This window comes from Agelaius phoeniceus, chromosome 23 (assembly GCF_051311805.1).
Source record: "Agelaius phoeniceus isolate bAgePho1 chromosome 23, bAgePho1.hap1, whole genome shotgun sequence".
Lineage (NCBI taxonomy): Eukaryota > Metazoa > Chordata > Aves > Passeriformes > Icteridae > Agelaius > Agelaius phoeniceus.
Genome location: NC_135287.1, coordinates 742,138 through 765,814, shown reverse-complemented (window position 1 = coordinate 765,814; position 23,677 = coordinate 742,138). Strand labels below are relative to the sequence as shown.

At 42.0% G+C, this 23,677-nt stretch overlaps 1 protein-coding gene across 7 annotated transcripts in view; it reads right to left on the bottom strand.

Moving 5' to 3' along the window:
* APLP2 (amyloid beta precursor like protein 2) overlaps window positions 1-23,510 on the bottom strand; it is a 49,260-nt gene extending 25,750 nt beyond the window's left edge. For all 7 annotated transcript variants that reach the window (XM_054647327.2, XM_077190060.1, XM_054647328.2 and 4 more), the window contains exons 1-3: window positions 23,353-23,510; window positions 1,464-1,637; window positions 84-213 (exon numbers count right to left, since the gene is read on the bottom strand). In XM_054647327.2, coding sequence (XP_054503302.1) covers window positions 84-213; window positions 1,464-1,637; window positions 23,353-23,433 — 385 coding nt within the window. In that variant the 5' untranslated portion in view covers window positions 23,434-23,510. The remainder of the gene's footprint in view (window positions 1-83; window positions 214-1,463; window positions 1,638-23,352) is intronic.
* Between the last annotated feature and the right edge of the window lie 167 nt (window positions 23,511-23,677).

Sequence of the window (23,677 nt, the reverse complement as noted above, 5' to 3'; positions counted from 1 at the left end):
GCTGCTCTCTCTGTAAGAATCCAGGAGGCAACCCCTTGCTTCTCTCACAGGAACGCACAGCACACCCACAAGCACACACTCACCCAGGCACTTGTACGGCACAACGATGTGAGTATGGTCCTTGCACTGCTTCTTCCCACGCTTGCACCAGCTGTCAATGCTGACGGGCTGGTTGGCTTCTACCACGTTGGTGATCTGAAGGTCTGGGTACATCTGGGGAACAGCACAGACAGAGAGGTTTCTCTCCAGAAAGGACAGAGAATGTGCAGAGCAGCTCCCACCAGAGTAGTAAGGCTGATTCTCTACACAAGAACAACTCCAACTTAGGAACAAGTTGGAGTTTGCACGTGGACACACAACTCTGCTCTGGATCAAGCTCAGGACAGCTAGAGACATAAAAAAGCTCCAGCTGTCTGTCATACAGGGCTTCAGAAATAGATATGCCACTGCCTTGAGGCAGGAGAAAGCCAGGTCAGGGCAAGAGTCCTCACTGGCACTAAGCTGAGAAGTCTGGATTGGCACAGCAGTGGAGGAGGAGCATTTGGGTATTTGGGTTTGGAGGAGATGTAGCTGTTTAATTCTTTCTGGAGCAGTACAATACTCCCGGAACAGCAATCACCAACAAATAAGGTTTAGTACCATCTTCAGACTCTCTCATCACTTGTCAAAATATGCACCCACCTCCTCAGGTTTCCTCATGCCTGGTCCATTTATGATGTATTAATTTGATCCTTACGCCCTGGTCAAGTTCTCAAGTCCAGACACTGACTTATATATAGGCTTCTACCACATGAAAAAAAATGCAGCCCCAGTTATATCAGCCTTGTAAAACAGTTTTAAAAGTTTTCCAGTCCAGACACCGTACAGTCTGTTGCTTTCCCATTAAAAAAAAACACATTCCTTGTGGTATTTTATGTGCCTGTCACCTCAGAGGAGCAATTAAAGACACTGGACAAGACCAATATGTTACAGTATATCTGGAACACACTAGAAGATGATTACATATTTTTCAATAAAGTCTAAAGAGCTTAAAAATACTGACAAAATTTGATTAAAATATTTTTCTAACATTCTGCCTGATCTGAGCATGTCACTAAGAACAGCATAGCTGCATTCTAACTAAAATAGGTGTCGGGTTCCATTTTATGCAACAGAGAGCAGATACTGGTTAACAAGCTCAGGGGAAGAACACTAGGATAAAGCCCTGCAAACACATGAAGATACCTCTGACTGACAGACCAAGGACTTTCTGTGGCAGTAGAAGCTGATGTGAGGTAGCTTCTAAATCCCACTGCAGTGTCCTCCCTGCTCTTCCTGGACAACAACACAGCAGGACAGTGCAGAGAATTGGACTAGCCAAAAGCAAGCACATCTCCTGCAGGGTTAATTTGCTACTGAGCAGCTAAATTGGAATCCAATTCCTTCACAGCAGTGAAGACTCAGGATTATACAGAAAGTCTCACCTCCTGGCAGTATTGCAGGATCTCCTCCTTTCTTCCAAAGCAGCTCTTGGTCCCAGAAGTGTCAGGTTCCCATTTCCCAGTCTGGATGTTCACATGCATATTTAGCTTCCCACAGAACATGGCAATTTGAGGTTCTGCCACTGCAAACCCCGTCCCAGCATTGGCTGCAAGGGCCTGTGAAGACAAACCAAAACAGAACACCTTGATTGCATTATCTGATCAACAACTCAAAGAACCAGAAACCCTCTTGCATCTTCTTAGACAGTTCCTACTTGATCCAGAATATCAGTGGAGTCTTGCAAACTATTTTGTAACAACATTCCTTGAGATGGTGAGTCCATCACAAGTTTTCACAAGCAAAGCCTTTGTTTCCCCAAATCCTGTTTTTTATAATTGAAACAACAACTTACCAAAACAAAGAGTAATTCCCCCTAAAAGGCTGCAGCCACACGGACTAAAACAGATGTCTGAAAAACTTACCAAATAACTAATACTAATAACTTCTGGCAGAAGGACCTCTGTGAAGTTACACACAAGCAGGTATTACTACCATTAATGAAATAACTGCGTCTCACTGCAAGAATCTTGCTTTTTTGACTTTTTGCTCAAACATACAAATAAAGATTTTTTCTGATTCAGTAGAAATTAACAGCTGTGACAACCAGCTTCTCAAAGCCTTGTATCCCATTCAGCGCACTTTTATGGGGAGCTGTTTCACATGTGTACTCTGTGCACTTCCCAGACTGCACCAACGGACATGAACCTTACAGTCCAGGCCCACATTTGGGTCAAACTGCAGACTGATAATGAAAACAAGGTCAGACCCCTTTCTCTGAAATCCTGCTGGCTGATTGAAAGAGGAGAAGAAGAGTAAATTAAATTGCAGACTTTTTTTTTTTTTTCTGAGAAGACCAAGTGGATGCTGGGAGCTGAACATGCTCTCCTTAAATAACTACTAGCTGTTGTAAAACAGAAAGAGGCATAAGGCAAAAAAACAGATGGGAATGGAATCCATTTCAACTTCTCCAGATAGAAACAGCAATGCACAGTCTGCTGGCCTTAAGCTGCTTTTCCTGGCAGGTAACACAACCCCAGGCTACCAGTCCTGCCTTCATATTGAACTTCTTGTGAACAGAAAAATGTATGAATTACTGTGGGCACTGTTCACTCCCTACAGCCTGCAGACCTCCATCAACTCATTTTAATAGCTGTATGTTTAAAAGAAATAAAGGAGTAAAGAGTAGAATTCAACTGGACAACTTCTTTTTGAAGCTCTTAGTTACAGAATATTAGGAAAAAGAATAACTCTTTTTATAACTATTATATTTTTTCCCCCTCCCCTTATCTCTCTGCCTAGAGATAAGACAACACTCAGAAAGTCAAGGATTGTTTAGTGCTGAACAGAAGATTAGTGCTTGGGGGAGAAAACCAATCTGAGGCACAAAAGCATAAATTCAAGTATTAACTGAAGAAAAATGACCCCCTGAGTTTTAAGTACTATTCACCCATGCCTCATCTAAGAGAAACAGTCTTATACAAGTGGTTTCTACTTACTCTGACCCTTCCAACCAACAGATGCTCATGACAGCATGTTTTAGCACAGACCACAAAGTAATAAAATACCAAACTACATGTAAGAGATAGCAGCATTGATGTCTCAGTATCAAAATGCTGCCAAATTCACATATATTTTCAAGTTTACTATGGGTACGTTTGTTATACTCTCTGTCCTAAAGAAAAAAGAGTCACATAGTCCTGTACCTCCAGGTACAGGAGGAACTCTGAGGAATAGACTGAGGTTGGGAATATGGTGCAGTAACTTGGTTCTTGCAGAAATCAAGTCTTTAATAAACATCTTACAAGTGCACACACCAGAACCTGCAACAGGTCTTGCACCATCCTCCTCCCTGATGTCTTTTCAGAAGAAAGAAGCAAATGTAGAACGATCCTTCAGAACTCCCTAAACACACACAAATATTTTAAGAGGCCATTTTTATCTCTCTCCAAACAAACAACACTTTGGTACCAACAATCATTTTCCAGAGACCACAGGACCTAACATGCAGGAAACAATCCCCAAAACAATTTTGTTTGATGGCAACATCGCAAGCACATCCAAGTTCCACCCCCGGAAAAAAGTGAAAAGAAATGCAAGATCAAGAACCCAGGAAGCATTAACCCTTGTGAGAATACAGGGCATCAAAAGAGAATAAATGTATATGCTGTGATGGCACTGCTGATGCCTGAAATCTGACTCCTTCAAAGCAAACTTAACAAGTCGGCAGCAATAAAGGAACTTTGTGAGCAGGAGAGGTGCAAGATCCATTGAGGCAGAAACAGTCCATAAGTAATCCACTCATCACACTTCTTGCATGAGCAAAACTCCTGTTCAAACACATACCAACCTCCTGAAATCATGACCACCCGCTATTTACATACTGATTCGAGCCAGTGTTTGTTTTTGCTGCCTCTCCAGCTCGCTCCCTGCAAAGGTATCATTACTCCTTCTTGGATTGCTCACATAGCTTGCATATCAGTCGAGTGCTGTTGCCATAGCTACCAGAACATGCCAAGCCCCAATTCACAGCTGACCAAACTACACTAATTACTTGCTTGATTTCATCACTTTTAATCAACTGGCAGAAATCTTCTCTTGAATTGTGCTGTTGGGTGAGGTAATGAAGTTTGAAATACATGAGTTGATTTTTTAACCCCAGGACTTGCAAGGCAAGATTTTTGAGCAATGGGCTTCAATTTTTCCTCCACTGGCAATCCACTCCAGGCCTCAATCATATAAGTTTTTTAATTTAGTACTTTAATCTCATTTTAGCTGTAATGACAGAATACAGCACCTCCAAGCTTCACGGAGGCCACACCTTTAACACTGACACTTAAATAGGGAAAAAGATCACCTTTTGGAACCAAATAACTTTCTGATGTTTCCCACAATTGCCTTCAGTGTATGAAAACTGGATGCGGATCCCTCAGGTTACACTCAAGCATCACTCTGTAAAAGGAAGGCTGCAAAACATGTAAACAGGCATGGAGCTTGGGATAAAGCCATGTCCTTAGTTAAGCTCTTTAGTACTTCAGAGAATTCACCCATTCCACATTGCAAAGGGATGAACAAACCGACAGCACATTTTTCTCTGGGAATTTCCCAGCCATAAATGGAAGCAGCTGCTTCTTTTAGTGCGGGGAAGCAACTATTCAGTCCCTTAAATAAGCAGCCTGACAGAGCAGGAGGGGCAACACACACAGGATGGAAGAAAGTTCACCCAGTTGTATACGTCCTTGCTGAGCATTATTTTAGTAGCTATTATCCTATTAATACATATACGTAACATGAGAGCAAGACAAATGTTACTTGGGAAAAGACTGTTCCATAAGCCATTACTTTCCTCACTGGAACTTGCATTTACAAGATGTTTTGGGAGAAATTGGGCTCTGCCTTTTGGCATAATTCTGTAATCCAGTTTGCTTTCCAAGACCAAATACGTTTTTCATTCCATAAACACATAAATCTCTGGCCAGTTAATGTCAGTTAAATTCCTCACCCTGCCAGCCAGTGCCCAATTTATGGCCCTGAAATACTGGAATTCAAGCCACTAAATCTTCCTTTTCTCTCATGGAAGCATCTGTCTGAGTATCCTGGCTTTTATTTACTAGTGGCCTCTTCAGCTTGTGACAACAGTTTGATGCGTGAGCTTACCCACCTGGAGGCCTGGGCTCCAGGTGCTAAAAAGGGTCATATCTGCTCTTCCTGCAAGTATCCCCCATCCCAAAGGAGGGACACAAGGTTAGAGACTTTAGTAAGATAATTTTACATCTACCCCTGAAACACAAGCAGGACATGGCAGTTCTGGTTTTTAAAGACAAACATGAAAACAACATCCATGTCCCTTGCCTTTTATTGCCAGGATCTGTTAAACATCATCACAACATAACTTATTTCCTATGCTGTCCATACAGCTGCCTATGGAATACTATTCTGGAAAACCTTCTGGCATGCTGATGGGGACTTGAGGATTGAAGGGTGATTGGAACTTTTCTCGTGTGAAGAGAAGCTGATAATTATAATTCACAGAAATGAGTTCTGGAGAGCTTTCCTGAACAGCACAAAGCTATCTGCAAAATGTCATATTTAACTGAATTCTGCATTTTCAGTGGGGTCAAACATGACCGGAACCTCGTCCATCTGATCAGATTAGCCAGAATGAACCTTTATTCCAACAAAACCACAGTGGATGGGAGATTGAGAAGCATGGAGAGCCTGTGAGGAGAACCCACACCACACATGCTTTCCATCAGGCTACCTCTGCAGCAACACAAGAGTAGCTCTCTGCATAAAACTGTGGAAGATTAAGCTGTTTTAAGACTGAAATTCCAGCTGCTAGAACTTATGAGCTGCTGAAGAAAGCTCCAATAGAGAATTGCATTGACTTGGTGGGTAGAGAACAGATTACTGGCTGCTGAGGGCATACGCTGCCTTAACTGACAAGGCAGGCCCTTTGTAGGATTCTCTACAGGTCAGATCAGAATTCCTGCTCCTGAGAGTTACATGTATTCCACAACCAGTTGTTGCTACACTGACCAAAAAAAAAAAGCAGGGCAGCACTTGGAAAGATTACTTGCGCTGTTTATTTTTAATTAAGCTAAGGCCCTCAAAAGCAACACTGGTTATTAAATCATGGTCCACATGAACCACAACCTGAGGGACTTTGGAACACGAACACGGTGCTCAGCACTGTCCTTATTCAGAAAAATCACACTGCCCACCTTAAATTGAAGAAAGAGTTCTTTCTGTTGTTTTTTTTTAATTTACATTTCCTACGCTATCTGAGCAACTCTGCAAATCTCCCTATATCAGTGCAATACTCAGAGATATTGAGTATCTAAATTGAACACTTTCAAGACCACTGAGGAATTCTAACGGTTCCTTTGACACAAAAATGAGCCCTGTTACCTTACCAGCCTTCCTGTGAACAAAACCCTCCACAGCTGCTGCTTTTGAATGTGTGAGGATTCTAACGTTTTGCCTGACTGAAAAATTGGTGTGAATGTTTGTGCAGGGACTCAAACTGCTTCAATTGCTTCCCCCATATTAGTGTTGCCTCCAGCTGATGTCCATAGGCCTTTTACTTTCCACAAGAAGAGGCCAGCCCTTGAAAATGAATTAAGAAGAGCCACAGTCACAAACTGAAGCTACTGGAAGAACAGCTGGGCTGGCATTGTAAAGCCCAGCCCTCCTGGATTACAACGTGCCACAGAGCCCTTAAATCTAACATTCATTGCCATGAATCTCACCTGGGAATTAATGGTAAGTCAGTATTCAGGAAACCAACACTTCAACTAAAAAGCGAGGGAAGTTGGCAGAAGAACTTTACACACCAGAACTTCTGGACAGAATACTTAAAATTCCCCTGGTTTTGGATTCATAACTTGTAAATGCAAGCAGAGCTCTCAATTCATGCTTCAAATGGTGTTTCATGCATTGTTTTCCTCAGCTCCTCTTCCTGCTTTTATTCAGCAGATAGGTGGCTTGAACCCAGGAAGGCTAATGAATGCCTGACACAGCAGGAAGTAAATCTACAGACTAGCAGCTCATCCTAGCTTTATTGCTTTATTTTTTTTTAAATTGCTGATAATTACAATAATGCACATGGGCAGGGGTCCAAGACAGGAAGAATTACTGTCTGCAGGCAGATCTGGTGTGAGCTGATAATACCAGCCTGGGTTTGCTTTTGAATTTAAATGGCAGAAATCTCACTAAAGCAGTCTTTGGCTTGCTTTAACTTGCTGGAAAGGGTGGAGTTGTCATCTGCTTGTCCTTTATTGACACTTGGGGTGGAGGAGTCTGCACCAGCAGAGAACTGGGAGCCAAGGCAGGAGCTGCAGTGGTAGCTGGGGTGCAGTTTATATTTAGATGCCTGTGTTTAAGGCCAACATGAAGTTCAGTGACAATAATCCACGTACTTCCATGTGTGCCGACAGCAACTATAGGATTAAAAGCCTACTGCAGCCTGAAGCATTCCTTACTGCTTTGCACATTTCACTGCCTTTCCACAAGGAAAATGGGAGATTTCCAAGTACCTTTAACTCATGGGCAGCCATTTTGCCCTTGGAATTTGTGATTAGGAGGTATCAGGTTATTTCCCCCTCCCCCTCTGGTTTATCATGCTCCATAAGGGCCTACATGAGTCAAAGAGCACATAATCTGCATGTGAGACATTTGCACTGTGAACCACTGTATTCAATAGGGAGTGCCACACTGCAGGCAGTGCTAGCTGGGGAAGAGGTGACCAAATCCAGGAAAGCCACAACTCAGCACTGCCTCAGCTTCCTGAAGTTACTTGTGTAACACAGTTGCCTTTGGCATCCTCTTTTCTATCCCTGGAGAGACAAAGTTCATAACAACTGCACTGGAACATTTCCTGAACAAATGTTACTGTACCCAAATGTTACTGTACCACAGGGCCTCAAGCTTGAAAAGTACAGCTTGGGGGTAATGGCTGGGACTAGAACAGTTTAACACAAAGCCTCCTTAAAAATAAGGGCAAGAGAACAGGAAAGCACAAACACTGATAATCCTCACACTGTTCACAGGTAGGTCTAAATAGGTTTAATCAGCCTAGGTCATCTTCCACGTGTCACAAGGATGTCAGGGACAATTTCCAAGCTGTGTCAGACAGACACACTCATGGCCACTTCCCTCCCCTCACAGCAGAACACTGCCACAGCACTATTTTGAAGTCCCCTTTTTACGGCACCACCCCAAGTCCTATCCCAGCACAGAGAGCCAGGCCTATTTATCACTGGGCTAAACTGAGGCACAAAGTCAAGTGACTTGCCTAAGGTCACCCAGCAGCAGGGTCAGCTCTGTTTAATGCTGTCTCCTAGCTCCAATCTGTGTCATCACTCTGTCTTGCATGGCCCGACTAATTACTGCTTTCCCACATTAATTATTTGGGCATCTGAGGCACAGAGATTCAAGATGTCTTGTTTGTTAGTCAGTCAGCAAGCGAAAACTTGAGTGCAAGTTAATGTTTTCACATTCACTAATATTCTAGCAAAAAAATGGCCACAGGGCAGTTTTGCCTTCCTGGACTATCAGAACAGAGATCCAAACTGAAGCCTAAGGACAGCAGCTATGGCTTAATAGTGTTTGAAAAGTTTAACTCTCAGGTCTTTCATTTCTGAACTGATTATTAATATGAACCATACTGCTGATACCACAAAGGCATCACTGAGAGCAGCACATGTGGAGGAGTACTGAGAGATGCTTTTTTGTAACTTCTCCATGATTTGATAGGACAGTTTGAGCCATCTTAAGGCACTTGAGCTACGCAAGAGTTAGGGAATATAATCACTGTAGTTACCAGGATACAGATTCCATAATACACACAAAAGTACATTCAGAAAATCTTTCATCACTTCAAAGCAATTTGTTCAAGGCAAAAGTAACTCCTGGACTAAAACTCATCACAAGTCACACACCCACACGAGTTCTCCACTAACTTCCCTAGCGGCCAAATCTGGCAGAAAGGAGACAGAATAATTTGTTAACATCAGGCAGAGAAAAATCCTTTATTACTGACTCAAAGTGATTTAGCATTCCAGGAAGGAACAAACCAAAATTCCTTCCTCAAAACAGCACAAACATTTGTTTTACAGATCTTGTGAAGCTCACTGGAGTTGTGCAAAAGAGCCACTGCATGAACCTGTGGCTTCTCATTCCATCTACTTATCTAACCACTTGGCTGACTCCAGATAAAAAGGCTGCACAGATTGCATTTCTGTCTAAAACACAATGATCCAAAAGGCAAGCAGGAAACTGAAGGGTGTATTTTAACAGAGAATTTGAAGTGGCAAGGAAAAATTCCTGAGGGAAAAAAAAAAGCAAGATAAAAGAAGGATAACAAGCAGGAATGCAGTTTGCAGTGCAGTCTGAGTTTGGTTCAAGTATCCACCCCCTAACAGATGTTTTTCAGCATCACAGATTGATTATTTATGTGCATAGACTGCATGTGGTTTTGAACATGATAAAATACTTCGAATTTTCAAGTCCTGCAATTAGGCTACAAAGCAACTTCCCAACAGCACACAGGAATGATTCAACAGGCCCTGCTCTGACCACGCTGGAGCTCCGCGGGTCATGCCTATTGCTTTCCACTTCTAAATTCACAATCTTCTGTTAAAAAAACCCAGAACTCAACACAATTAATTGGTAATTCTGTCCTCCAAACAATTCAGATGAAACTTCAAATCTGTAGAGGAAACCATGAGGTTTTTAAGTCTTGGCTTTCCAAACCATGCTAATGACCATCTTTCGAAAACTGGAAACCACTAAAATATACGGCTGCTTTTATCCTTGCTGCTGCTCCTTGAGCTCTGCCAAGCTTATGCTGATCCCGAACAAAATTAAGTTAGCAAAAAATTATGGAATACCCTTGTTGTTTCCAGAATAAAAACTTAGGATACTTTAAACTTTAAGTCCACCCAAAAGCACAGGTTACTTCTACAAATTTCAAGCCTATGAAAACAGTCAGTAGTAAGTATCTGTTACTGAGAACAGGTAGCAACTCTGGCTCTTAGTAAATCTATTTAAAAATATTGGAAATCGGAATTTTAAACCAAAACCATTTTCCCATACACCTCCTCCTATTATTTATTCAGAGTTGTTATGGAGCATCTTTCAGGCAGCAGCTTACATGACTGCTCACATACAAAACAAAATATTTTAAGAACCTTTAATGTCTAGGTATGCAGAAATCAGTGCTTTAAAGAGATTCCTATATTGGTTCTGTAAGTTTGTTCAGGTCTGGTAAACAACATCTTTTTCCTTAAAGAAAACTTCAATGTGAACACTGTGCCAAGAAAGTTTAGTTTACAGTTAGCTGCTGATTAGGAACAGTTCCTAACACTCCACTAAAAAATATTAAAAAAAAAAAAGGCAAGAGAATTAATTTAGCAAAACCATCTCAAATTGTCACCAAAAGAGTCTTTCATTTTCCTCACTGCAGCTATTTCTTATCCCAGCAATAAGAGTGGTGAAAGGCTGCCAGCTGCCTTCCACTACTGCCAGCAAACTGAAGGTGAGGGAGCAAGCCCTCAAGCAAGGCTAGAATGAAGAATGGCAAGCACCACCCTGGTTAAGTATGGAAGAGGCTGGAGTGCTGGAAGAAGGCTCAGAGCAACACTTCTTACTTCCAAGTCTGAGAGGAAAAGCTTTATTTGCTCATTTTTAAGCTTACACACACAGCCAACCAGTCCTCAAAAGATCCTGTGACTATCAGCAGAATTCAGGCTTGAATCTTCCAATTCACCTTCTTCCAAAGCAGAGGATGAAAAGTAGACTTCCATCCCTTCTCTAGAACTCAGACACCTGGATTGAGCAGTCTGACAGATGAGAAGTCAAATGACGAAAAGCTTTTTGAAGTACCCCCAAAATTTGTCAGGAGCAGGGTCACAGAAAGTAAAGGACCTCAGCAATGGCTTAATGTATTTCCATTTTTTCCACTCTTTAAAAGCAATCCTTAGTAATTTAGCAGCATTTTATTTCTAAAGCATTAATTCATCAGCCGGGGTTTAACAGTCACAGCACCACCCCACAGCTAACCTTGCACATAAGCTCTAATGGACATATTAACCAGCTCCTTCACAGGAAGCAGCAGAGCTCTACTTACAACAGCTGCCTAATGCTATTAGAAAATTAAGTGGTAATTTATAGAACGGACTCAAGCTGGCTGAAATGCCCATTACTGATTTTGCTGATCCAGAAAGTAAAACTAACTCCACAGAAGCAAGCCTAGAAGCTCTAATATTTCACGGCTATCACTGCAGAATATTTACCTGGCTTTGCATGTTGAACACCTGAATTTCTTATGCTGAATTTTATACCTCTTCACCCTATTGAGCTGTATCAGATTGTATAGCATTGCATGGAAATAAACAAAATGGGAAAGGTGATTTTTATCTTTGATAAAATGAGATTTTAACTTATTAATAATCTCTCCCAGGTTTCTGTGGGAAGCATGAACTCTCTGTACACTGATAATTATTTCCTTGACGTTTCTTTATTCATTTTTTGAAAAATTTCAAGGTAGGGAAGAGAACACTATTCTTTTCTGTCGGCTTAGCTGAAATACAATTGACCATAAGATTAGTCAAAGAATTCACATGCTGCAGCTGCACCCACCTGATGGGCAGGTTCTTGATGAGTTTTAAGTAATTTGACACTTCACTGAGGGCTTCTAAGCACAAAACAATCAGGTGCTGAAAGCTTTACTCCAAAGGTGAAAGCAAAAACTGCCTGTTCTGCAACAGCAAGGGAAATCACTCCCTGAAAAAGAGCAGGCAGAACAGTTTTAGACCATCTTGTTAAAGAGGCACTATCCACCGAGAATTTCCATTACTTCAACTGATATTCCTCTGCAGGGTCTCTGAATGTACTAGTATTTTCCCAGGCTGTCCATCACAGCAGCTTTTTTTTTTTTTTTTTTTTTTGGTATAAAGACCAGCTGGAGGAACTGTAAAGAAAACTGTCAAGATATTTTATTTTGAACAGATGCATTCCAAACAATTCTTTATCTTCCTGCTTGGAAAAGGCTATTAGGCAGGGAAAGAAGTGACTATTGACTTAGAGATGCTTTTCTTTCCCCTGCTCAGATGCTCTTGGAAGACACGCTTGAATGAGAAAGAAATAAATGGTCAGCCTTCTAAACAAGTTTTGCTTTCCTTGACCCCACAAGCAGATAAGGACAGTGATGGAAATGTTGACTTAGCATGCAAATCTTATCACGGTGGTTGGAGGGTAGATTGATCTGCCTATTGATGCAATTGGCCACTCACCATTTTCCTAGCCATGGGCGGAGTCATTTCAATTGCACTTTCTCAAAGTCAAAGGATGAAAATGTTGCATACAGTTCTAACCCTGGGGAATGGTGGTTTTATGTTTCACTGGTAGACTTCAGACATGGCCCACTAAGGTGTTTTTTAAATTCAGAAACCCAACTATGCACACATCTCAGCTGCAAATATTAACTCTGCCAGAATCTGGCAAATTCCTGATGTTGATTAGCCCCACAGAATCTACTCAGATGTCTCAAATCGTAAGAGAGCAGCACACAAGAAAGCTATACTAAAATTATAGCCTGATATGCAATAGCATGAGACAGCCAGAAGCATACCTCATTCTAATATTATTACTTTGGATATCTTACAAAAAAAAAAAAAATCATTGAGAGCCCAAATGAGTTCCATGCTTTAATTATCTTGGAGGCTGCCTCTCCCTGCACAATTCCCAGCCAGCCTGGACAGCAGTGGGACCAGTACTACATTGATTTGTGTTATGAGGCTGGGAACATTCTGAGAATATTGCACTGAGAACTTTTGTATGTCACTGTAGTACCTGTTAGAGGGGGAAAACAGGTTTGGTAACCAGCACAAAATGAATTTGTGGGTGCCAAGGCTGCATTGGAAACTCTACAGCCTGGACAACAAAGGCAAATAGATCAACTATTCAGTCACAGTCATACAATTGTGTTAGAGGCTGTCTGTATTTTCAAAGTTATACCTGTCAATTAAAGGCTCTGAATATTAACCCAGAGAGGTGGAAATAAATAAGAACAGTCCTCTGCTTTGGGTTGTTCCCAAAGTTAATTCACTGCAGGAAGCATCCTAACAATAGTGCCAAGCACACCATTTTAAGTGGCACTCAGGAGTCAAGGTGGGGCAGACAGGACCAACTATCCACTTAAACACAGCAGAGAAAAATGAGAGCAAGAAAGTGTCTCTACAGAGAGCACTAGGCCAAGAGTTTCCATATGCAAACTAAGCCCTGGTTTCATCTTTCTGTGATATAAGCATTTCAAGTCTGGCTCAAGTTAAAGATGTTCCCATCCTGATGCATCCCAACAGACTGTATCACTCCAGCATGTTCACTATCTTTATTTTGTACTTAACAGGACATTTGGTGTATTCAGCAGCTTAATGACTACTTTAATCCCCTTCACCAGTGAAGGGCATCATCCTGGACATGTTGTAGGTAGAGACTGAGATGGATGCTGCTCAGAGGCCTATCTGAAGAGCGACTTCAAGGCAGAGCAGTCATTCCAAGGCAAATACTATGAACCAAAAAGAAATCTCTGCTTTGCTTGATCTGGTGTATCTAAAGCTTGCTGTTATAAACAGCAAAAATCAGCCCTCTTTTATGAACTGAGAAACAGCTTAGAGCAGGTCAGCAGCATCCTCTTAAAAAAAGACAAAGGACTTTCAGAGGCAATGCATCTCCAAGTCAACACCAGGGGAAGAGCTGCTGAAAGTTTAGCACATTAAACCTATCTTAGTTAATGTTGCTGCCAGCTGTGGCTAAATGTTTGTTATGCCCCCAGTTATAAGAAAAAAATAAATGTAAGAATCATAGCCTAATAAATAAAACAACAGAAGATTATGAGTAATGCTATCAGCCACTTAGATAATGAGGAATAATGATTCAGATTTTTTGCAAAAATCTTTAAAGACAATGGCAAAAAGTTCAAAAAGCCAAATTGAAATCAAGGACAGCAAAGCAAATGAAGTAAAATCATCTTTGCTTTTGCCTGGAGCAAAAGGCCATTTAGGGTCTTGGAAAACAGTGCTCCTCATGTCTCTGCTACACAGGAAGCATGCAGCCCAAAGTTTTCCTGGGTGTCTCCATAATATTCTTCCTTGGAGTACCAGTTTTGCAGTTTGCACACACACCACTAAAAGTATGACAGTGGCCATTTTAGAACAGCACCGCTCCTGAAATCCATCAGCATCTATTACAAAAGGACTACAATGCTGCATTCTACTCAGGGCCCTGCAGTGAAAGAGGGAATTAACATGCTGTAGATGCTCTGTGGAAAGCCTCTCATAGTTATATTTTGAAAAATATTCTCCTCATCACACTAAGTCCCATGCGAAGCAAGTTGCAAAAGCTTGCTCAGTAGAATTGAGCGCAACAAATCTATCCAAACCCAGAAATTTCAGTCTCAACTGCAAAATCCCTTTTGTCTGTACTGTGGATTTTACATTTTAGCAAATTTGAAAAAAGATTTCCTGCCATTAAAAGCCCTACTATGTGAGGAATCCAGCTCTTCTAGTTCCTCTTCCTGGCAGCCAGGATGCAAAGGGAAGGACCTGTTGTGCAGGGAGAGATCAGCTGGTTTATGTTTATTTCTTGGTCTCCTAACCTGAGAAACAAAGATATACTCTGCAGCAAGACACAAGGATTTAAAATTAAGGATAATTTAAAAACACTACACATAAAACATAGCACTATGGATTCAAACACAGGGAATAGGTTTCAGCTCTTGTGATTAGTGCAAGTTCTTATTCACAAACTCAAATGTGTATACCATGAAAAAAAGACAAAAAGTGCATAAGCACATAGGCAGGAGGAGAGGGACAGAACAGGTGACAAGCTGTGATCCAGCCCACAAAGACAAGGTGGGCATAAAGCAGTGCAAATCCTTCCACCCCATCTAGCCTTTGCTCTGGGAGGTCATCCATCTCTGCCTCAGCTATTGGAAAATTGCTTCCGAGAAAGTGGTTATACCCTTAACAGGACATCCACATACTGACTGGCTTTGTTGCAGGGCAAGTATTGATGCAATTTGAACAAGACAGCATTTATCAGGAGTGACAGGGGCAGGAACATGTTTTTGTCCCCCGTTCTTTCCCCAGTGTCTCTTGCAGTGACACAATGCTCTGTCTCAAGCCCAAACTTCGCACACTCAAAGGAGCACCACAACTTCATTTGTGACCCCCTCAAGAATTCCCTCAGCAACTCCTGGGATCTGGGTCTTGCCCAGATAAGCCACAGCATCATGTCCATCCATGCCCAAAGGCTGAGTTCTAATACATCAATACACTGCAAATGCAAAATCTCCATTTTTTTGGCAGGTTACCAAGGGAAAACCTTCTCCACTGCCTGACATTTCCAGCACTGAGGCTTTACTTAAAGCCTCTGGAAATGAAGTGGTTATTGAAACCTTGCAACTCAAACTACTTGGAGGCACTTAAATCTTATCCCAAGTCCAAATGGGAGTTGAGAGCAGCCTGCTCCATTCAAGAGTAATAACTGGTTTCCACAATAACATGCACCCTCAACAATTTCTCAGTTTCCTTTTTTCCTGGCAGGCAGCACATTTCAGTTCATGCACAAGCACTGCTGTACCCTGCGTTTCAGAATTCATCTTTGACCAAGGCTGCTAAGGCAGGCTCCGTGCTCTGCTTGGATCCTGACACCATTTCATACTTCTTTAGCCTTTCTAAACATGTTTGTGATCTTGCAGCATAAAATAAAACACCTATCAAATTCAATTTCTTCAGTGAGGGCTTTGATAAATGATGCAGGGAAAGACACATGCAAATGCCAATACACTCTCGGGGAGCACTAACCACAGGTTTGAATCAACATTCTGCATTTAATCTTTGAGAAGAATACTTATGAGATTAAAGCAAATCTGCCCCTCTCTATTTCAGGCCACAATTACTGTAAGATGACCACTGTAAGAAGTCAACCAATGCTTGGTATTAGTGAATTATCCTAATTCATGCAGATTCCTCTAGGACCATTTCTGGCAAGTTACTAGGCCTGATATGAATGACAGAAGATTAAACACTGATAAAAAAACCAACTAAACTTAGACCTGGCAATGTGTCATGTCAAATCCAAAACCATATAGAGAATTTGGTGATTAAAGGCTTTATGCTAGAGGGTACCATACGTCTAAGCAGAGACCAGCTTCTCTTGTAAATATGCAGTCCAAATCCGCTTGGAATCAAATGGGACTGCATAATATTTACTGTAACAGATGGTATGGGTTAAGATTTTTCTTTTTGTTGCTGTCATTTCACACCATGCAATGACATCATAACTAGTGGGATTCATCAACACAAAATCTAAAATAAAAGGAACAAAGCTTTTGGCAGGAAGCTGGAGCTAAAAATAATATAAGAGCCTTTAAAGAAACCCCCAAAGATCAAAAATGCAAATGTTTGGCTTTTGATTTAAGCATCTCAGTACTGAAGTTAGCATAAGGCAACTCCTGGAAAATACCAAGTAGTTTGCTAAACCTCTGTTTCATCTCTGCAACATCATCACCAGATGAAGATTTTTGAGTTCACCTCACTGGCTCCATTTAGAGGTTTGTAGTGATGGGTTCAAGAACCCAAACACAACATCTTCATGAGAAAACACAAGCTCTACTATAGTAGAGCATGAATAAAATAATAAAATTCTCACTAATGCAAGAATTGAAAGAAGCCAACCCCCTGACCCTCACCTCAGAACAGCTCACACGTTTGAAAACATAACATAACCAGAAAACATTTGTTGGAGGAAAAGAGACCTAAATGAGAACAGGAAATTTCAACGTTAAGCACTGCATTTATTTAAACATGAAGTTATCTGTAAGGAGATGACAATTAGCTACTTTTAAATGGAAATTTCATTGAATATCAACCTGCTGTTATAGTCAAGTAAAGCATGGCCTCAGCCAGCTCGGTGTGCCTGTGAGTGTCTGCCTGTCCCTGTCCTTGACCTGGATCAAAATACACTTTGCACTGCTATAATTTTGTTAGAGAGAAGCTTACTGTATGAAATTACCTAAATGCATCCCTGTCACAGAGCCAGAGCCTGGGATCTGACTGTTGAGGCACGTTTATCATCTGCTGCACCTCGGCATGGTACCACAGGTCGGTGACACTGCCAACAGCTGTAACACACCAATGACTCAGTGCCTTACCCCAAAGCTTCTCCAGCACAACTGGGAACCAAGGCACAGCTCCCACCTTCTGTGGATTTCGTTGGGGTTTTTTTCAGGCTGCATCTAAGTTATACTGACAATTTTAATACCCTTCGTACTTGATAGTTTGAAAAACTTGAGCTCAAAGACATCATTTGATAATGATCTTCCGTTAGTCTCAAAGCACAGTGAAGCCATCCAAGCCAAACAATTATTGACTTGTCTCTTCCATAAGCTTCTCTGAAGTTCACATACTGCATGGAAAAACTTCAGACCCTGCTTCATCAACTGAAGGCCTTGTCTAGCCACAGCATTCTACCCCACAGCTCACCTGTGCAGGAAATCCTAGCACTAGAAATAACTGGAGAGACTTTTGAAGGTCCAGAGGAGGAACCCCCCAAGAAAGCACTGGCAAAGAAGATTAGACTGAACTCTCTAAGCAGCCACTGATCTGCAGGTTGAGAACTAAGAATTCCCTCAAACCACTGCCAACAGATGTTACTGCATAGCCCAACAGAGTCATTTTGAGAAACAAATCATCAGGAAAAAAACAGCTCAAGCGGTTTCAAAACCACTATCCTTGCAGTAAACACTCCAACATCATGATAGTCTAGCTGCACCAGTCCTCACAGACTACTGGAGACTACTGGGCCAGTCTCGCCAAGAGAAACCTCTAAATCAGATGAAATGCACATGAACCAGGCTTGCCTATAGTCCAGAAAGCCTTTTGTTCTCTACTATGCCTCACCCAGCAGTGAGTTTCCCTCAGGAAACAGAGTGCCAACATGTGATTTGACTTACCATTATCACCAGCGAAAATGGAAAGTGAAATAAATCACCAAATGCCACAGAGATCAGCAGCATTTGACTGTGCACACTAGTTAAGAGTGACTACGAGGCTATTGAAAAAATAAACTAAAATGAAGATCTGCAATACATTCATTTGTACAAGAGCATTACCACAGCAGGCAAACATGACAACATGGAGTTAGAACTCAATTTAGTACATCTACAGGTTGATCTTTCAAGAATAAGGAGTACATCCTTTTCCCTGCTGGCTGTATACAAAACATCCCTGTAATACCTCCAAATGAAAAGCTGGTAAGCAGCTTAGCCACATGTGCTCCTGATCAGGTGGACAGCTGATTACATAAAGCCAAGCAGGCTAGGTTTGGCTGCCAGGGAGATTAATTTAACATCATTTGCAGAACATTGGTGTTTTGATCATTCATCTTAGGTTGTAACTTAAAGCTCCTACAAATGCACATAAAGACAGAATTTTGCATTTTAAACATCAATCCTTCAGAGCAAGCATTAGAACCAATGGACACTTAAAAGCCAGGCTAAAAGGTGGATTGTACTTCTGTATTCTTTGGTACGTAGGTTTTCCATGTCCTCCCATAAGATAGAATAGCTTAGAGAACACTCAATCACAAATATATATTTAACTCCAACTGAGAAACTGAGAAGACAGATGGAGGTGGAAGTAGTAAATCTAGTGCTGAACAAGTTAAAAAAAAAAAGACTGTCATTCACAAGCTAGATCTCCATGTGAAATGTGTGTGCATGCATGTATATGCTTACAGCTGCAGAAATTCATAAATTAAAAAAAGTCAAATCTCATGTTAAGAAACTAGTCTCAAAGAAAACCCCAGCCAAATTATGCGTCCCAAAATGCACTTTTCCCTGTGCACTGCCCCTCAGGAGCTAGAGCGCTGCTCCTACAGCACCAGCCACTTGCCCTATACAAGTAACAGTATTAACAGGCTAAAGTTACTTCTATCCTATTGTATCTGAGGAGGAGCCATCAACCCTTCCAAACCAGAAAAAACATGTCATTTTGGATAATTCACAATAAAAAGAACCTGACAATTTACTGACATCTTTCTTCTTACTACTTTGTAACTCACACTAGTAAGCACATAATAAGTATATATCTACATATGGAAAAATCGTAAATTTTTATGCACAATGTTGTCAACCCATTTCTCCCTACAAACCTGAGACTTATTGGCACCTATAGGAAAAATCCTTTTCCAAAAAAAGGAAAATACCCAAAAGCAAATGATAACATTAATATACTTAATGCATAGTCACAAAGCCCTAAATACTCCATTTAAGATACCCAGCAAGTAAAACCTGTGGTAGGAGATGCCATTTCACTGTGATAAACACACTGTAAGTAGAGAAAGCAGAACATGCCCATAATGGGTGCAGACAACAGTTTGGAGGGGAAAAAAAAAAAAAAAGTGGGTCAATCTTGCAATTTCAAGTACAATTCTGAATTAAGAGCCTCACCAGAAGGGTTTCTAGGCCATTGTGAATATTGAAAGGCTTCCAATTAAGAGCAAGTATCATCTTAAATTAACACCGTGTTTCAGAGGTGCTGACTGCCTGAACTTAAAAACAATGACACCAAATTTTACTGCACAGAAGAAGCACAAGAGCAAGAGCCCGAGGGATTGCATCAATTTTGAAAGCCTGAGGAGTTAAAGAGCAGAGTGCAAAATGCCAAAGTGTAAAAAAAGAAAGGGAAAAGCTTTGCCTTCTAACAAGAAATAGATGGGGATGGTGTAATTCTCTTGAATTTTCAGCTGAGGAACAAGGCTTTGGTTTAAGTACATGTGTAGAAGCAGAGGCTGCAATCAAGTGACTTATTCTTCCAAGATTGAGCCCATACACCTCCAAGACACACACAGGGAAAAGCAATGGCAGAAGTTTTACAAGGCACATCTAGAGAGAAGCACAACTGGAGCAGAGCACAGGGAACTGCACTAATCCTTCCCTGGACTCCCAGGAGCTGGAGGAGAAGCAGTGTGTAATTATAATACAGCTAAAGCCACCTACAGAACAGTTTTTGAGTTACTGGCAGGTGATGACACGACCACTTTAACAAAAAAGTCATTCAATCCCTGGTAGAGCTATTAATGCCTAAATAACATTTAATAGAGGTGATAATTATTTCACAGGTGAAACAAGGAGAGCTGAAGGCATCCTCCAAAAAGAAGCACTTATCATCATGTGCCATCCTACAATGCAGCAGAAAATCCAGAGCCTTCCCACAGTATCAGATTTGCTTTATTTCCATATCTTTGTTTCAGAGGAGCTTTTACTGAAGCTTAGAAGAAGCATTGCATATTATCACCTTCATAGGAAGCTGTATTTCCTAACACCAGGAAGCAAAGTTTTAGGAACTGAGAGCAAACTAAAGGCCACAGGCTCAAGACTGGAATTTTCCTGAGCTGTTTCTGCTCAGGACTCAAACACCGAAGTGGAAATTTCCCTAGGTGGAGTTCTTTGTTCGATGCCGCAGGCAATTAGAAGTCCCCAAGGTCTGCAGAAATGGCACAAGGCTGATATTTTTGTCAGGGAGAATTTAAGCAATACGAGACAAAAATAATAGCATGAAATTCTGCTGCAAAACACACCCTTTTTTTCCCCTCTCCCCCAAATCCTGGTGACTTGAGCAGGCAGCTAAGAGATGCAAGCATACAAGAGAGCTTTGGAAAAATATCAAACATTATTAAAAATAAAGCCGTATCAAGTCTGCATTGCCTTCAATTTGATTACACAAAAAGGTCAAGTAATAAAAAAAATCTTTGCACCTTCAAAGGTCTTGAGGGCACAGCAGAAGTAGTTTATCATTGGAATACAGATCTAATTAGCATAGATTTATTTTCTTTTTCCAGTTGGCATCAGTGTCCTGTTTGAATTTCTTGGGGACTTCACAATCAAAACAAGCAAAATTTAGACACATACGGCTATGGAAAGAAACACATTAATTGCTGGGATCCATGATTTCTCTAAACTCTTCTATTCATATTCATTTGGAAGAGAGACTGTCAGAGGTTATCAGCCATCCCCACACTGTGATCTGAAAGGGAGAACGACTGTCACCAGCACCAACCCTTGGGAACGCCCTAGTCAAGAGTTCAGATACAATAATTTAAGAGAAAAAAATAACCTGCCACTCCCCTTGCTCTGTCCTGCACAGAAAGAAAAACAGATTGTAGTTCATAAGAAGATTACTGGGTGTTCCAGGGACAGGGAATGGGAGCTAAGATAATCAAGAGACAGAAAATCCACCTAATGGGACCATGCCAATCTAGCTGAACTAATAACTGCAGACATGGTTACATGTTCTCCATAACTTTCAAATGGCATCTTGATTATTTAAAAAAACCAATTGCTTGCATATTTTTCATCACATTAGCTGGTAAAATCCAGTAATGACCTCAGTGTAAACCCAGAACAAAACCATTTACTTCCTAAAGTAGGAAGTAAATCTCCACTCTCTCTGCATCAAGAGTGGTTCTTGAGCAAATCTGACAGCAATAAAGACTTGAGAGCTGCAGTCCCCCACCGACAAGACAATGGGAAAGAATGCAGCAAAAATAAGGATTAAAATGCCACAGTTGACATTTTATGCCAGCAGACGAAGGCGGCTATCATGCCTTCAGAGGAAGCAAATTGAATTGCAGGAAGATTTTCATTTTAATCCTTCTCTAAAAGGTCAGTGACCCCCTCTCTGGGGCCGCTGGCCCCTCCTGGCGTGTCAACACGTGACACAGCCACTCTCCCTCTCTGCCAGTCCTGGGACGGGCAAAACTTGGGATCTGTTTCATCACACAGACACCACCAGGCCTTGGAATAAAGTGACAGCTAGATTTGTTTTCCAAGCAGATTTTTCATGGCACATGTCCCTAAGCAGCAGATTCCAGAAGGGATATGCATAGCAGCCAAATTTGTCTCGGATGTAAGAGAGGAAGTGACCTACAGCTGGAGGAGTTGCCAAACAGGTGCAAGAGATTGGATGTAGCATCAGACAGTCCCCTGCCACCAAGGCAATGCCAAGGAACCTGATCTGGGCATTAGCTCCATGCCCTCAGAGCAGCTCCACCATCCTTCCTGCAAGATAACCTCCCCACGAGTTGTTCCACAAATAGTTATCAACCACGTCCCATTGATTTACAGAAATTTAACAGAAAGATTGGTACAAAGTATGTGGAATAGTATTCCTCAATAGCAACCAAACAAGCAGAAATCACGGACCAGACCAATTTCATACAACATCTATTAAAAATATCCAAGTTCACTGCCAGTTAGGAATTGCCACCAGCTTAGAGCAATAGATTTTTGCATCACCCTAAGGTAGATACTCTGCTTAACCAAGCTTGCTAAAATTTACTGTACACTCTCAAATCGAGCCATTAACAAACAGCCACCAGCCTTTTCTTTATCCAGCCCTAAATAACCCAGAACCTCCACAAGACTGATGCAGCTGTTTTGCATTTCCAAACAACATTCAGGCGTAGATTATTAAACTCTGTTTACGTGCCATTTCTCAAACTCAGCACATACTTAGATCCTTGTTTTGCTCCTTCCCTCTACTAAGACAAGTTATAGTAACAAGTTTTTAAACTCACAAGATTTTCTCCTACTCATCTTGTTGTCTGGAGAGCTAGATTACACTGAGCTTTTAGATTTAGGAAAAAGCTGGAATTTCCTCTGTCCAGTTATTTTCATATATGCAAATACAATACGCGTTTCGTACATACAAAAGTAATATATACTCGTTTATGTGTGCGCACGTGTGTATTTATGTATACACACACATACAAACACAGACTCCTATGGGCATCTAAGCCATTTCTATTTGAAATGCATAGCCTTTACACTTGGCTGAAGCATCTTCCCCGAATGCCGAGGTACCAGTTCCAACGCAAAGATTTATTTTGGATCCATCATCAACCAAATGGATTCGTTCAATCGAGATTCTTCTCGAGGGAATAGCCTTCTAACAGTCTTCAATGCTTCTGGACCCATCTGAAGCTGGCCGCTCCTGTTCCCGTGCCAAGAATGCCGAGGTCACGTCCCCAAAAAAACAGCCCCAAGCATCCCGGTGAGACGGAGCTTCCCGTCCAGATGAGCGGCCTGAGGGATACGGCTTTCGCGAAAACACCGGTATAATACGAACTCACCACCCCGGGAAGGTCTCAAAGACGCTGGACCATCTCCAGGCGGCTCCACACCAGCCGAGACACCCCGAATCCCGATTACCTCCCGCCTATGCGTCGGGTACCCCGGGGGAGCCCTCCCCCGCACCCCTCACACACCTCGATGTATCCGGCGAGCGCGGCCGCGGGCCCGAGAAGCGCCAGGAGGGGCAACATCGCGGAGCCCATCGCCGCCGCCATCACCCGCCGCCGCCCGAGCGCAACTGCGGCCGCAGCGCCCCTGCGGGGACCCGCCTCGCCAGGCCACGCCTCCGCCTAGAGTGACAGCCGCACGCGCCAATCGAGAGGCGGCAGCTAGCCTCACCTCCGCAACGCTAGCAGCCAATGGGACGAGGGGCACGGCGGGTGGAGCCGCCCCCCGGCGGAAAATGGCTGCCGGGGCTGACGGGAACCGTGGGGGGACAGTCAGGGTTGGGTGTGGCGT